Here is a 16537-nt window from a genome sequence, read left to right on the forward strand (position 1 = left end):
CACATGTGTGATTGTTCTCGTTGATTTGAGTGTCTTTCTCTCGTGTTTTCCCCTCGTGTTCTTCGTAGGATCCTCTCCAAATCGTGAAAGATCGGCCCTAGGGTTTCCACCCTACATCTCTCCCTCCCTCCCTTTGGCGCCAAATCCACCAAATTCGGCCGGCGATTTCCGCACGCACAGCCCCTCTTCGACCGCCTCGATGTCGAGCGAAGGACGCCGGCGTGGTGGCCGAGGGGGCCGCGGCGGCTCGCCACCGCACAAGCGAGCCCACCACAACAACGAGGCCAAGAGCTTCATCCGGCCCACGTGCAAGAGAGGAAGACCACGCCCGAGAGGGCCTCAGCGCCTCGCTGCCGCACAAGCAAGCCTGCCACAACAATGAGGCCGAGAGCTTCATCGCCCCCGATCGAGGAATGGCGCCGCGTGCAGGCGAGGGAGTGATGCGCCCTCTCCTGCAATGGCGGTCAGAGGGAGTTCAACTGCCTCGATGACATCCTTTGGCCGACCACCAAGCACTTCCGCAAGGTGGGGAGCGTGGCTTGCCGAGGCGAATGAGGCAGTCACGGCCAAAGAAGGTGCCGCCGCATGGCTCGAGGCAATAAGGAGTTCAAGCTCGCCTTCTTTCTCTCCAACTCCACAATGGAGTTTCGTCTCCATGTCAAGGACTAGAGCAGTTTAGATTAGGTTATGTACTATATTTATGTTTGTGCGATGAACTTCCAGTGAACTATGGTGGCAGGAACTATGTTTATCTACTATGTGTAAATTATGCAGCATGGTAAGAAGGATCCGCTCTGCCATGCCTTCCGCTGTACCGCAAAATGGTTTTACAGTAGCCATTAAACAAAATTTGCGGTACCGCGGTTTACTGGATCTGCCAAAGATGCACGTGTACCCCATGACAAAAACAAGTATACATCAAGGGCACAAAATAAGCAAGGATGCTATTCTCCTGCGAAATGATGGTTGCACTGCAAGATCAATAAATCAACCGTATACAGGAAAAATAATACAATACAGCATACAAACAGCACTACAGCCAATCTTCGAGTACCGGCAAGGCATACAGATCTGCACCCTGAAAATTGCACATTGTATGCTCTGGCCTGTATAGCAAGCCACGTCTTTGATCCTAAACCCATGGTGATGCTGTAAGCTGGTAGACATATCTCAAGTTGATGAGGCCTCCTTCAGCATTCCATCAGCTCCACTTACACTGACATTGCCATTTCGAATGAGCTTTTCCTCTGAAGGTAGATTTTTCATTATTTTTCTAGTTGGTCCTGAAGCGTTCCACAAGTACCACACACGTGATTTTGGGGGTGGCACAGCTCCCGATACAGGAGCTACCAATCCAAGTTTCCCCTCATCTATAATGCTGTCAATTATTCCATAATCCTTGGCCTCCCAAGGACTCATGAAACAGTCAAACTTCGTGTCCTCGTCAATCTACAAGAAACAGCAATCAGCACAATGCAGTTTTCTGTTGCTGTTGGATAGGCAAAAGCATGGGCAACAAGTTCTGGAGGACTACCTGCTCTTCAGGCTTTCCAGTGATCCTTGACATTATCTTGTTGATCTTTATCTTCTCATAGAGCATTTCTGTTATCTGCAATCCCATCTCTGTGGCCTGCCACATGCATGAATCAACATATTACACTTTTGAAGAAAGAATGGCTGTGAACTTGCAGATCAGGATCACCTGCCAGGATAGCACTTGCATGCTAGTCAGAAATGAAGATACCCCAGCCTGATTTCTAAAATGTAGGCCATCTGGCAGTCTTGTTCAGATACTAGGAAGTATAATGGCACGTTGTAACTAATACTTTCAAGTCTCACCTTTTCCACCAATTTCATCTCAAGTGTGCTATACGTTGCTCACACTAGGCCTCCCATCTCAGAACTTACAAAATAAAACATCATTTGAGGAACAGCGAACAACTTGAATGATGAATAAAGATAGCATATTATCGATATTCTCCATACTTTACCAGGATAGTAGATCACTAACCACTGGTCTAAGGAACCTGCATGTGCGTCCAGCATAAGACCAACCACTGGCTAATATGAAACTGTTTCACTAATCTTAGCCAGAAGCAAATTGGATTATAACATGTGCACACTGATAAAGGATAAGAATCAATGTATTGCGTAGTGTGTTTGTATTGGGCCTCTCCGGCGGTCTATATGGAGTACAAAATGATAAATTTAGGTGCTTCAGGGTGTATTTATCAAGTATATTGCACATCCTACATCTAGGTAGGGTTCTAGTGCATCGTCTTCAAAAAGTAATGCATGGTTATGAAAAACTTCAATTTACTTTCTGGAGACAAGTTTACACTGAAATCTATTTATTTTTTCAATGAGTTTGTATTAACGGAAATGCTATTTGGCGAACGTTCACCTGGAGGCTGATGCTGGCGAACACCCTTCCTGCCATCTGATTTGGCCACACGGATCTTGGCGCAAATTTGACACCACGTCAGCTCCCTAAAAGAGTTCACTGCAACTGCTCTCCTGGCGAACGACCTTTTTACTTTTTTTCTTCAAAAAAAGTGCGGATCGAACTCATGCCCTCCTGCAGTATAGCTACGCGCACTCACTAGTTGGGCTACAGAGGTGTTTGTGAACACTTTGCGCTCAAACATATTCAAGTTATTTTGTTTTTATATTCATTTTTTATTTGAAAAAGAAAAAAATCCCTAAATTTCCCATTGTTTGAAAGAACAAAAATCCTTTATTTTTAGAGGTGATTTTTCCCCCTAAACTTGCCATGTGCATTTTTATTATATGTAGCATGGCAATTTCCATGTCTTTTTCAATGCACCCATGAAAATTTTTATTAAGAGCATGGCATTTTAATAATTAGTAACATGACATTTTTATGATTAAGAGCATGTCATTTTTATTACTAATAATATGGCAGTTTTCTTATTAACAAGGGGCATGGCATTTTTTTATTGCATGGCAGGTTTTTTTTGGGGCTTATCCAGATAAAATATTTTCTCTAGAGGATGTCAGTTTTATAAAGTAGCACGGCAATTTTCAATATTTATTCAGAGCATGGCATTTTTACAAATTTGTGCGTTTTTTTTGTTCATATGACATTTTTTATATAAAGGATGGCAGTTTTAAAGTTTAGCATGGCCGAAAATATCTAGATCACTCGACATTTTTTTATTTCAAAGTTTAACGTGGCAGTTTAGAAAAAACACTTAAATGGGCCTTATGTGTCTCAGGGTCACCCTGACACCCTACCCTGGCGAACGACCAGAAATGGTCGCTGGGAGCTGCTCCCAGGGCGAACTAATCGTCACATGGGAGCTCTCCCCTAGCGATCACTCAATATTAGGGTCAAGTGGGAGTTGCCAGCAAAATGGGTCAAAATTGGGTTAAGGTGGTCGAAGAGTATGGTGGGTGGTGTATGCGGAAAGGAAACAAAGATGGCAAAATGGCAAAATTTTGATGGAGTCAAATGGTGGTGGAACCTATCTAGATTGAAGGTAGATGTCAATAGCTATGCAACGAGCTAAAGAAGACGAAATCGGACTCCCGATGTGAAAGTTATGACCGAAACGATGAAGCGGTGGCAACTGATTATTACCGGGGGGGGGGGGGGGGGGGGGGGGGGTCGTGCGCACAGGGTGTCCAGAGACTTTTCGGGGGCCGTGGGCATAGGGGTGGCTTAAATTTCACGATTTGAACCACAGATTTGAAGGGGAAAAGAAATTTTGGGGGTGAATTTCATGGTAGGGAGATGGGGAAGGCCAAGATCTACTTGCCAAACAACAAAATTGTGGATCAAACACAACAAAATCTCACAAGAACCAACAAATGGCAAAAAAATTGGTGAGACTATTTTTGGTGGGGATTTTCAAATTGGGACAAAAACAAACAAATAGGCTAAAAATGAAGGAGGTAGACTCCAAATTTGCGAGAACCTAAGCTCTGATCCAAGATGATGTAGGGTGGAGACCCTAATTGGTGATCTTTCACGAATTGGAGGGGAAATCCACGAAGAACACGGGGAAGAACGTGGAGAAATCACAAGAGGAACACTCAAGAACAAGCCCAATCACACATCCACTAGATTAACAAACACATAAGATCCATGAGGTACATGAACAATCAAAGGGAACAAGGATACATGGTAAGGTTCATCCCAAATCCAAGAGGACATGAGGTCTTGATGATCTAGAGAGATCCTTCTCCCATAGGAGGTCTTGATGATCCTATGATGGGGATCCTTCTCCCTTAGGAGGTCTTGATCCAAAAAGGAGGTAGATGAGCAAAGCTCTCTCTAAATCCTATCATATCCTTTGCTAACCCTAACAAATGACCTAGGTACGGAATATATAGGTGGCTGGAGGTGAGGGACGAAGTGGAAGGGTAAAAGGGGCATTCCCCGTTCAGCTCACGGGCAGGCCCGTGCGCACGGGCTAAAGTACCCCCGTGGACACAGGGTCCCGCGTGCATGGTACAGGCCCGTGCGCACAGGGAGGTCAGCAGCTCCAGCGGGTGCCCGTGCGCACAGGGTATCCAGAAAGTCTCTGGATAGCTCGTGCACACGGGGTCCAGAGGGGTCGTGCGCACGGGGTCGTCTGTGCGTCGCTTCTTCTTCCAGCTGCTGGGCTCCTCCTTCCATGTGCCCTTCTAGCTCCTCTTCTCGGACTTCGCGAGGTTCCTTAGATCCTTGGCGGGGGTCGTCCACGTACCTAAAGACACATGTGGTTACACGATGAGGTAGTAACCAAGTCCAATGGATATTCATGCCAAGCTCGATTGAGTTGATGTGCAATGGCACATGCATGAGCTCTCATGCTAGGTCTACTTGGGGCTTGGGGAGATGTTGAGGTGTACATGGAGATGACCGTAGTTAATTACCAAAACAAGGCTAAAACCGATACACCCGCCCTCGTTGAGCGTCACGGAACATGACAGTCTCAAGGACACCATCAGCCGACCGAGCACACAACAGAAACAACACATACACACCATCGAGGATAGAAATACCACTAAGATAGCACACATCATCATCACTCCTTGAGCAAGTGACTCAAACTTTGTTACCGACAACAACAACCGTGTGAAGCCATACTAAGAAAAAACATTCAACAGGCCACAAACGCTAGTGATAGGACTCAAACACGTCGAGGACAAGGCAGCTCCGACTTCGACGATGAGCCTCGTATCAGAAAACTGCAAACTTTGTGCTAGAGATCGTCATACAAGAAAACCGCCTTTCTCGAGGCATCGTTGCCGCAATGTTGCCCGCAACACCTGTAGCTCTGACTTCACCGCCACACGACAAAAACATTGCACGGACAACCCAGAAGACCGACAAGCGATCAACGACAAAGGTCATACCGCGACCCAATTCCGCTCGTCACCACCATCATTGCCACACAAGTCGCTCAACTCCATCATCTTTGCTAGACGACGCCAACAAAGCAGCCTCAAAGTATTGGACCCACCAGCCGGATCCGAGCCAATGCGCCCAAGAGGTAACACAACACCGAGCGTTGTCAATGTCCGATCTTGTCCTGGTATTTTCCTGACAATATCCATCTAGGGGTAGCGCAGGTGTTGGAGATCCGAATGGTGCACACGAGGAAGATTTACCCAAGTTCAGGCCCTTTGGTCGAGGTAATATTCTACTTCTTGCTTGTCTGTATTGATGATCTCGCCTCGTATGAGAACTAGGGTTTGTATCTACGAAGGGTTAGATCGCGAGATCATATACGGGCTTTGTCATAGATGATTCTGTCCTAAGACGTAGTGTAAGAGATACCTATCCGCAGGGGGGGGGGGGGTTAACTGCCACGCCTTATATGTCGGTCGTGGCTAGGTTTATAGGAGTCCCAAGTTGGTTAGTATATGCCTAAATACAGAAGAACTGGCTACATACGTAACAAAGTTCTTGTCTTGCCCACCAAGGTGGCGATGCACCCTGTATTGCCAGAGGAGTCCAAGGAATAAAGTTGGGGCACCCTGTGGTTGTTGGGCCTCTTCTGTCCTCTGGGGTATGGAATTGTCAGTAGCCCCAAAGCTCTTCAAGATGTCAGTTGTTGATACTTTGTCTAAATTGAGGTTTAGAATCGTTTTCGGACTGAGCGCACCTGCGCCTTGTCGTCGATCGGCGGACTAGCCTTGATGAGCTCAAGAAGTTCATGAAATAAGATGATTAGTAATTCATAGGTCTAAACAACCTCTATCCTCGGACGAAGAAGCCCGCGGCCGTTATGTGAGTAACAAGTTAATCGTCTGACTTTATTCTCACCAGTTATCCCGAGCACGCCATGAATTCAGACGGAACTCCTGCAAGGTATCTAGCGTAGGAGTCGATCATGTTGCTAGCAAAAGCCTATGGGAGGGATAACCAAAGAACTCTCATCCTAACCAAAATAGAAGTCAAAATGCTTCTTGATCAAATTTGTTATCGTCTAACCTTTCGCTCGTAGGGGAGCAGACACTATGGATTCCCTTCACAAGAGAGCTTTCCAAGACTGTTGTAGAACCCTTGGTGGGTTGCCACCAATGGTTTTCCGAACAAGCAGAGCTATTCTCGTACCTTTAGAGCTACGCTCTGAAAGTTTGACGTCATCGGAGCGAGGCTCTGGCGATTTAACCACCATTAGGGTGCCCTGAAATTTGCATAGCTATTAGAGCTCGACTCCGAAATCTGCGTTTTATCAGAGTTGTTGCTCTGACGAACTAATTGTCGTCAGGGTGATGCACTGGCATCTATGTCCCCGCCAAAGGTGCTCCGTTGGTTGTGAAACCGTCAGAAGTCTTTTGGGCCAAGTTCAATCAAAGCGAACGACGGCGCGTGACGCCCCAGGGTTGGGCTTGAATAGATTGAACTGGTCTAAGCCCGTTCCAAGCAACCGGGAGCTCTAAGAGTCACCAGGTCTAGTTGAAACAAGTCAATGTTGGTCAAAGGAGCACCAAGAGATGTGCCAGTTGTGTGTGACGTCAGCGGTTGCCATGCATGCCCATTAACCTCCTCGATCTTCGCACGTCATGGGATGTTTCGGAGAAATAGTGGGGCACATGGCAAACAATCGGTGACAGACGCTTCAATGTCTTTGGTCATGGATAACAAAGAGGGGATTTTTACCTTTTACCGCGCTCCATTGCTCTTGCCTGGGTCTTCCTCGCACTGCATTAGCAAGCTTCGAGATTTTGGCTTCCACCAAATCCCGCGCTCTCACCACCCAACTCTTGCTCCGCTCGGATGCGCTGCAGCAAGGGCGAGGAGCAATTCGAGTTCCAGATCAAGGAGCCGCTTTGGGACTGCAAGGAGGAAGTTATCCCGTGGGAGACACTCGACCTTCTGGACTTCATGGCATCGAACTTCAAGGAGTCCACCTTGAGCATCCACGATGTTGACCTCCACCAGGCTTCTATCGCTGGCGATTTTGACCCTACAACACTCTGCACAAGGAATTGCTGCTTCGGCACCTCGCCCCGACGAGGCGGCTTCTCCACCGCAACCACCGTCTATGACCATTCGTAGCCCGTGCACAACTTGCGGGGGCTGCCCTTCTTCAACATGTTGGAGCTGCACAATCTCAACCTCAGCTCGATCCTCCATGTGGCGATCTTCATCACGTCTTGCAATTGCCTCATCAGCATCCGCCCCCACTTCAACTTTTGGCGCGCCTGCGTGAAGCCGCAGCCCCAAGTGGACAAGACGAACGTTTGTGATGGCGCTATCTTCCAGATCCGGTTGGATCTAGGGGACAAGACAGACATCAAGATAGAGTATTTTGGAGTATACTGTGAACAAGTCGGTGAAGAATTGGCGGGGTTCTACATCGCCAACGGGACTCCAAGTCTGCCAGAGTTCACCATGACTCCTTCGGAGCCAAGGGACTACTTGTCGAGAAGCCAGCGACCAAGGTACTCCTCAAGATCAAGCAGCTAAAAGAGGGAGTGACCGTGTATACACTCCTAATGGCATTTCTGTGTCGCCGAATCCGGCCCCTAAGGGTCAGGTACGACTGCATACCAAAATATCCTAGTTAGGAAGACCCTAATACAATGATCAGCACTCCTACGGACAAGGAGGCCGTCAAAGCTAGGATCGCTAACTTCTTGGAGATCCCCAACGAGGACCACGACCACCTCTACGTGCTCGATGAGGGACGTCATGGGTTCAACACAGTCAATCCACCGCCACAGGCAAGTATTTTTTCCTTCGATTGATTTTTGCTTCCTCCATCAAACTCTGACTTGGTTTTTACTCCCATGGACTTTCGAAGGTCTTGCCTCTGACCCTCCACTGCCGACTCGTGCTATGTTGCACCACCCCGGTCATGCATCAAGCTGTGCTGGCGCAGGCGGCGGTGAAGTCGAGTCCAACAGTGGTGCTAGGAAGGCGGCGTCATGAATAGTCTTCGAGGAAAACTACCGCTAGAGCGGCTGGCGAAGGGAAGGCGGCCCCTCCTATCAATGCACACAAGAGGAAGCCTACTATGGGATCCGCATCAAGGAACCCATGGAGGCTGTCCCCATCCGCCAAGCGTCCCTGCAAAGCCACTCTACGGCGGCCGGAGGTGAGCCTGCGGGCTGTGCCAGGCTGACAAAGCCCTCCTCCACTCTGAAAAGGAGGTAGAGGTTGGGCTTTAACCCGCCCAAGGCATCGTGTAAGTACCTTGCCTCTTGTTTGATATTTTATGTATTAATCGTGAATGACTAACACTTATTCTGCTCTGACAGCCTCGAAGAAGAGGAGACCGCTACATGGAGCGGCAGCGTTGTGGCCGAGGAGCACTTGCAGACCAAGCTGCTGCCTCGAAGAGTTTAACTTTGATCATAGCCCTCTATATCACACAAACTGATCATAATTTTCTTCTTGGCACATCTACCTCGAAGAATTTAACTTTGAAATCACACTTGTTTGCCTCAGTCACATCACATTGTAGTGTATATTTTTTAAACTTTATTATATATTGAAAGCACATAAGGAATGCACGGATTATGCCCCCACAAATTTGACACCTCACGAAACAGTCAAGGTACTGTATCAGAAATAAGGTTTGTTAGTTCAATCGGTACTAGGCCATTTTAGTTTCCAGACTTCAACATAAGCTGTTTGATAATACGACACTACATCCATTAATCAAAAAACTTACATATGGTTTTTTAGCAAGCTAATTCATGATTCCATCACTAACTATTTGCAAAAATGAACTACATTAGGAAATCCTACCTTCCCACCAGCTCCCCCTGATGGCTGATGGATCATAATTCTCGCATTTGGCATGCAAAATCTCTTTCCCTTTGTCCCAGCAGCTAACAAAAATGCACCCATGGAAGCCGCCAATCCAAAGCAAACAGTTGAGATATCAGCCTTGCAAAATTTCATGGCATCATAAATCCCCATTCCTGGTAATTGATGTGGCAGAAGTTATACTAGAGCATACAACATCAATTAGAAAAGACAGAAATTTGGGAAATGGTTACAGAAGTTATCAACGAGTTGTAATTTCAGTCGGTTTAACTGTTAAGGCAGGCTAAGACACTCTAACGTCATACAAAAGGAAGGCCAAGAAACTTTGAACTAGAAAAAAAAATCCATGTACAGAAGGTAGGCTAAGACAAGCTGAACTAAACAGATAAAGAAAGCTCACTGAGCTAGCAAGATTTCGATCAAATAAGTCGAAATGGTTAGCTTCAAGGAACCGTGCGGAGACGCTGAGCTTTCTATAAACAGCCTAAAAGTTGTGATGCTGTTCAGCAACTGCACTTGACATTCTGGTAAACAAGTCATGTGCTCTGATGTTTCAGGACATGCTTTAAATGTATTGGCATCTTGGCACCTCTGCAGCTAGTGATGGCCACTTCGACGAGGCCTTGGAGACATCCTCGAGCCAGCGCCAAAGTACGCCCAATAGAGACCATCAGCTGGCGGTGATCACGCCATGTACTACTATGGCAGAACCTGTGTGTACTGACTGATTGGTTGGTTCTGTACTTGAATTTCCTGGGAGCAAAAGGAAGGGTAGTCAAAGGATGATGCATCCAGCAATAAATGTGAGCCATCAGCCACTTGCAAGACATGCAGGATATGGTGGATGCTGACATTAGCTGACTGATGGATGAATCGGAAGGGGGAAGGGGCAGCGATGATGCAAATTGCAATGTATTTTTACTCACATATAGGGAAAGAGTTGATCCATAAGATTATTTCTTTATCCGCAAGTTGGTGCCCATGAAAGAAATGGTCAGCTGGGTCAATGGAGTTGATAAAATATCCTGAGTTGATACAGGTGTATTGACACCATGGCTTGGATGTTGCCAGTTTGCCATGATAGAGAGGTGGCAGGAGCTTGTGTTACTGCTACGTGAGAGACTAAATGACTTGGTGATGAGAAAACCATAGTGATGAGGTGGCAGTTATTGATTGGAAGGCTAAGAGCAAATAGGCGTGCTACAAATTTTATACTTCACCTATGTTGTCATCTTTGATTGGAAATTCGTTGTAAGCTTGCAGTGTTCTATTTCAACAGCAGTGGCTATGGTTGCCTGGCTGCTGGTTTAAAGATTTTCATTTTGCTCCTGACAATGTATAAGGGTAATCTCAGCACATCTATACCTACTAATAAAAGGGCTATTGCTTCTTACCACCATAATTTCGCCCGTGTTTTCGTCCGTCCATCCGCCCCACCTTTTTCGTACATCGCGCGCCACTGGGCCCTCAAGTTGTTGCATTGTCGATCTTTTCTAATGGGCCACGGATGGGCCTTTTCGCAGGCACACAAAAAAATGGCCAACATCAGGGTTCAAACTCGGGACCTCAATTGTCGTCGAGAGCTGCAGCAACCAGCTGAGCCATCTATATTACATGTTCAATTATCCCACCTCGCTGCTTTAGACAGGATTCTACCAGTTTATAGGACCACAGCTTCCCTGCAATATGAGCAGGGCGTCCTAAAAAGGAGAGTGGGAATAGACTTGAGGCTAAACGGAATTGTGGGCTGTCTTTCACGGTATTAAAGGAAGGAACTATGGATTTCCATAGTTGAAAGGAAGGAATTGTGGGATGTCTTGGGGCTATTATTAAAAAGGAAGGATGAATCTCGGTTGATGCCGATGGCGACGCAAGCGAGGAGACAAACAAGACGATAAGCTTGGAGGAACAGAGGCAACCACCTCGCCGGAACATGCATAGGGTGAGATGTAAGGGGGTCTCGATGGGGGACATTGGCTTCTGAATCGGCGCCGCCGGGGAAGTGAAGAGAGGAGGAGCGGGAACATGCGCTCCATTGCCATGGATGCGGAAAACCAGACGACAACAACGGCAGCCGAGAGTCCAGCGTCCAGAGCTACGGGAAGCGCGGCGCCGAGCTAGCCGCCGCTCCTCTCGGCGGCCCTGAACTGACTGCAGGCGGCGCATCCGAAGCCAGGCCCGCTCCCCGAACATCGCGGCGAGACCCTCGGCGCCGGCGCCCTAGAGCGTCTCAAAGAAGCCGGCGACCCGTGCACTCCACACAGGGGGGCGCGAATCAAACATTCAAACGAGCAGGAGCAGCGCGGTTGCTGCAGTTTGCACGACCTCCGACCGACCGCATGAACGCGGGGTCGCGGGCGTGGACCCAGAGGCCGAGCACACCCAGGCTCCTCCAGCCTGCCACACGCTCCACGTCGGCCAGCGGCCATATGGGCCATGCAGCCGCTTTGACGAACAAGGAGCAGATAGAGCGGTGGCTGCCTAGAAGAGAATAAGGTTGGCCGTCTAAGTGTATCGATGTGAAGAGATAAGCCTTCTCTGGAAGAGGTCAGGATGGGTCCATGTGCTTGAGCTAAAACCATTCACCAATGGAAATCAATATGTGTACATACTAATACGTACTAATATCTTTACTTTCAGGAACGCGGATGGGATGAATAAAATGCATACTAAAAGGATGGACTGATTGCCAACTCATGCTCCCATATAATCCCTCTGTTTCTAAATATAAGTCTTTCTAGAGATTTCAATATGAACTACATACGGATGTATATAGACATATTTAGAATGTAGAGTCACTCGTTGAGTATTACATAAGGTCCAAAAGGCAAATGCAATATCTTTATAAGTGTATGTGTCACTCATCCTAATATACTCACACATTTAAAATAAGTGCATATATGATCTACCACTTGCTATTTGCTTACAAATCATGACACATAATTTTTGGTTTTTTATCAACTTATATCTATATGGGTTCATGAAAGGGGAGTAAATTTCCCAGTAATACTACTCTAACCTTTTGCTACATTTATACAAGATGTGCTTGGTGGACCATTAAGATGACAATAATTTTTCCCACACCTTCCCTCTGCTTGGTGGTCGTGCCAGCAGGAGTAAGATGTGTCGGTTGGCTACGGCGGGAGCAGCAGATGGGCGGGTGTTGCGCCATCATCTTGTGGAGAACATGTACACGATGTGTGTAGTGCGCGATATGCCACCACGTCTTCATTAGCGATCCAGTTATCGCTTGTCACTGAAGCGTTCCTCTCCTGGGCACCGCCAGATAGAAGCTCGCGTCACTGAGGAGTGAAGGTCTTGAGACACTATTATCAGGGCTAGAGTCTGATATTCTCCCGTTGCAACGCACGGGCCTTTTTCCTAGTTTAGAAAAAAGGTCATCACAACAACTTAGGGTGTGTTTCGTTTGAGGGATAAGCCAGGGTGGGCTGGGGCCATCCATGGTTTTGACCCTCATCCACCTGTTTGGTTGGGAGTATCAAGTGGATGGTGCGGCCAGAAGAGGAATATTCTACAAAAATTCATGATGGGGAGAGCCATATGAGGTTGCTACCATCACCAGCATCTTCACGTGATAGCAAGTGAAGCTTAAGCCTCACCTTAAAAGCACCTGAAGCATACGTCTCCTCTTTCTCACCACCATCGTTGAGATGGGGTCCAAAGCGATGGCACCGGAATCAGGCCGTGGCTACACTTTTTTTTTGTAGCCTCTGCATCACTGCGATGCAAACAGCCATTGTTATTAATTATTAAGTAGAGTACAAACCTAAGACAACTACAACATAACCATTACAAGAAAAATGAATAAAACATCTATGACTAAGTCGACTTCTTCCATAGCAGCGCCTTCAAGAAGGGTACACGTCCTTGCACCGTCGTCGCCACATCCGACATTGTTAGGACAAGGATTTTCATCCTGGTTGCCGAGACCAACCACTAAAAGCCGGTAAATCAGACAAGGAGGCAACGCCTTGAACAAAGTAACGACGCAAGTTCGTTGCTGTTGAGCCCAACCAGTAAAGGCCAGAACAAGAGTTTTCACCCCGGATATGAAGCGGTGTTTCAACCAGCATCTTGATGACGGGTCTCTTGACAGTCACCTTTGCCAGTACTCCACTGCATACGGCATAGTTGCGCTAGCTGATGGGTGGGACGTCTTCCCACCAAAAAAGACGGCCCCTGCCGTCGGGGGGCGCCCATGTCGCGGCGCTAATCTGACCACTGTCACACCACAACATCGTGAGCTGACGTGTAACATCCACCACATTTCCGGGACCGTTGCCCCGGCATCCTCCATATGTACAGAGGCAGATGCCATCAAGCATGATGTCGATGAGGGAGCGTTGTTGCACTCCGTCCCCATCAACAAACGGAAACCTTGTCGAGCAGACGACAAGTGTCCGCCCTCGGGCCGGACGTCCATCCCAAGGACACCGACACACCACCGTTGAAAGCCATCAACTATGGGATCAAACACCTCGCAAGTCAACAACAACAAATTGTCCTTCACCGATGCCATGGCCTAGCCACATGCCGCGAACACCGACACATACGTGCATTCTCGCAACCAACTTGAAGCTATGCCCGGGCACATCGTTCCACCACCCTCCTTGTCGAGGCCGTTGCCCTAGTCTCCCCGTCCTATACCTCGGTCACAGTGTCGCACCCCGGCCGCCGCTGGAGGACGCACAACAGCCATTGCACAAGGCTGCCACTGTTGCAATCTTGTTTTTCTGTGATGCGCCGCCGTGCTCCTGCGACGATGATGACCACAAGATGGTCCGTTCCGCCACACCTACACCACATGATTCGACCTCCAAAGGTAATAATATAGGTGATGGTGATGCTCTTGTCCCATTACCGGACATGGATTGCTCGCATGATATTAATGCCCCTCTTGCTATGTCGCATGCTATTATGCCTTTTACATGCTTTGATTTGCCACCCGTTCATGATGAGCGTGATCATAAGTATGTGATGACTAGTAGTTGTGATGCTCTTGTGATAATTTCGTATGTGATATCATGTTTGCAACTCCACAATCCTTGTCATGTGCTATGAATGAGATTTCCGATATCAAATCTTTGAGCTCATTTAGTAGTGACTATGTCATTTCCATTAAAATGAACTTGATATGTGAATATGGCATAGATGACAAATTCTTGGTTAGTGCTATTTGCATATGTTGTGCTGATATTGCCATGCTCCCTTTACATAATTTGCGCAATTCTTCACATACCCCATACCATGACCGCCTTGCTTTGAATATGCATAGTTTTGATGTTGTTCAATTTCTCCATATAGCACTTGTCTTGATTGCAACCATGCCTATACTATTGCTCATGAGGAAGCCCCCATAGTTTCCTCATGCGTGTTAGGAGATTTGATTCATCCTATGCATTGCATGCTCCCCATATTTGTGTGCACAATATGCTTGACTTTGATATGGATGATACAAACATTAATATTGATGCACCATATACTTGCTACCCTTTGCGTCCAATCATGTTAAGCATAATAACTATCAATACATGATGGATGTCATTCTTCTACCGTGCATCAAATTTCTTTGAGAATTTCATCGTTTGTTCTAACCCTCACGCAGTGGCAGAGCTAGAAGAGAATCAAAGGGGGGGGCAAAGAGAAAATATGCACCTTTGGGGAGCCAAATGACAGCAATCTTTTTAATTTATGGCTCTTATTTCCTTCCTTCGGTAAATATGCTACAGCTGGGGGCAGCGGCCCCCTCGGCATTGCACATAGCTCCGACACTGCTCTCGCATGCACATACACATCATGATGGATGATGTGTACATATACCACGTGCACACATTGTTTCTTTTTCAATGTTGTGTAGGTACCACACTTCCTCGTCAACCTCGCAAGCGCACGAGTTGACAAAAAGAGCTCTAGAGAGCAACCAAGTTGTGCGTCACCATGGAGTGCTTATTCTCCACCATTTCTCTTCACGCAAGGATTTCACGCACCTCTTCGGTTATTGTCCAATACATATCTTGTGCTCATTTACCATGTTCACATGGCATGCTTCGATCATTTTCATTTCGTTGCCATGCCTTTGTGACCCATGATTTGCATTATACATGATATACCCCTCTATTGCTTGTATGTGTATTTGCAAGCTTGGTGGAGATATTACTTGTTATTACCATGTCCCATCCTTCGTCCATGCTATTGATGTTGATTGTATTGGGAGAGTCATGTTGACCAACTGTTCTTTTCATAGGACATCTCGCCAATACGATGACGATGATTTTGCCATGATTTGCTTTAGAGCTTGTGATATGTCAAGTGCATTACTTATGCCCACTATTTGCTCACATGACATGATTAATACTTGCTCTTTTCATGCGGTCGATGGCACCTATTTCCATGCTTTGGACATGATTGTTATCGAATGTTGTCATATGTCCCTTTTAGTTGTCTCTATCATGTTTCTATGTATTGAGTGCAACCATGCTATTAATCTTCCATATGAGAATGCCCCCATAGCATTCTCATATATAATTGGAGCTTTTGACATTTTTCATGTGAAGCATGCTCGTTGTCCTTCTTTGCACAATATAGCTAGTGCCATAAATATAAACATTGTTGCATCAAATTATTCATGCACTTTTGATCCTAATGGTTATGTGCAAGAGAAGCGACACATCATGATGGATGATGTGTTGATCTACCATGCGCATACGTTCTTTGCTTTGTTGTGTGCATGTGTAGGAACCTTGGAACACTCGACAAGTCCTACTCACCATGAGGTGACCATCGAAGCTCTTGAGAGCGGGCCACATACACCCTCCACCGACACGCTTCTACAACATATTTGCTTGTGCATCGACATTGGGAAGAACGCAGAAGGACAAGCATTCAAGGTGACATCCTTCTCTTTTGAGAATCCCAAAACATTGAGCATGGCTATTGTGGATCATACTACATGTGTTGTTTGTACCATGACACATATTGGTCATCTTCGACCACATTGCTTGCACACATGATAGCAATTTTTGCTCTGATTTGTCATTGCCACTTTTCCATGTTTCTTGATATATATACCTTGTGTGTTGCATCAAACTTATTGATTCCAAGCACTTACCATATGTTTGATTGCAACAATGTCTTTTTTTCTCACATGCTATGCACTCTTGATTGCCACTCCCCTTGATCTATATTAATTATGGTTGTACTAAATCAACAACAATGGATATGGACAGGAGGGAGTACATGATTCACTTGGTTGCCTCGCGTATGTTGAACAATTGCTCT

The 16537-nt window shown here is 46.6% G+C and overlaps 1 protein-coding gene across 1 annotated transcript in view; it reads right to left on the reverse strand.

The window, feature by feature from the left end:
• Positions 1 to 947: 947 nt before the first annotated feature.
• LOC123061242 (ATP-dependent Clp protease proteolytic subunit 3, chloroplastic) overlaps positions 948 to 16537 on the reverse strand; it is a 32159-nt gene continuing 16569 nt past the window's right edge. Inside the window, exons 3-5 of the mRNA XM_044484243.1 lie at positions 9218 to 9393; positions 1535 to 1630; positions 948 to 1449 (exon numbers count right to left, since the gene is read on the reverse strand). Coding sequence (XP_044340178.1) covers positions 1171 to 1449; positions 1535 to 1630; positions 9218 to 9393 — 551 coding nt within the window. The 3' untranslated portion in view covers positions 948 to 1170. The remainder of the gene's footprint in view (positions 1450 to 1534; positions 1631 to 9217; positions 9394 to 16537) is intronic.

This window comes from Triticum aestivum, chromosome 3A (assembly GCF_018294505.1).
Source record: "Triticum aestivum cultivar Chinese Spring chromosome 3A, IWGSC CS RefSeq v2.1, whole genome shotgun sequence".
NCBI lineage: Eukaryota > Viridiplantae > Streptophyta > Magnoliopsida > Poales > Poaceae > Triticum > Triticum aestivum.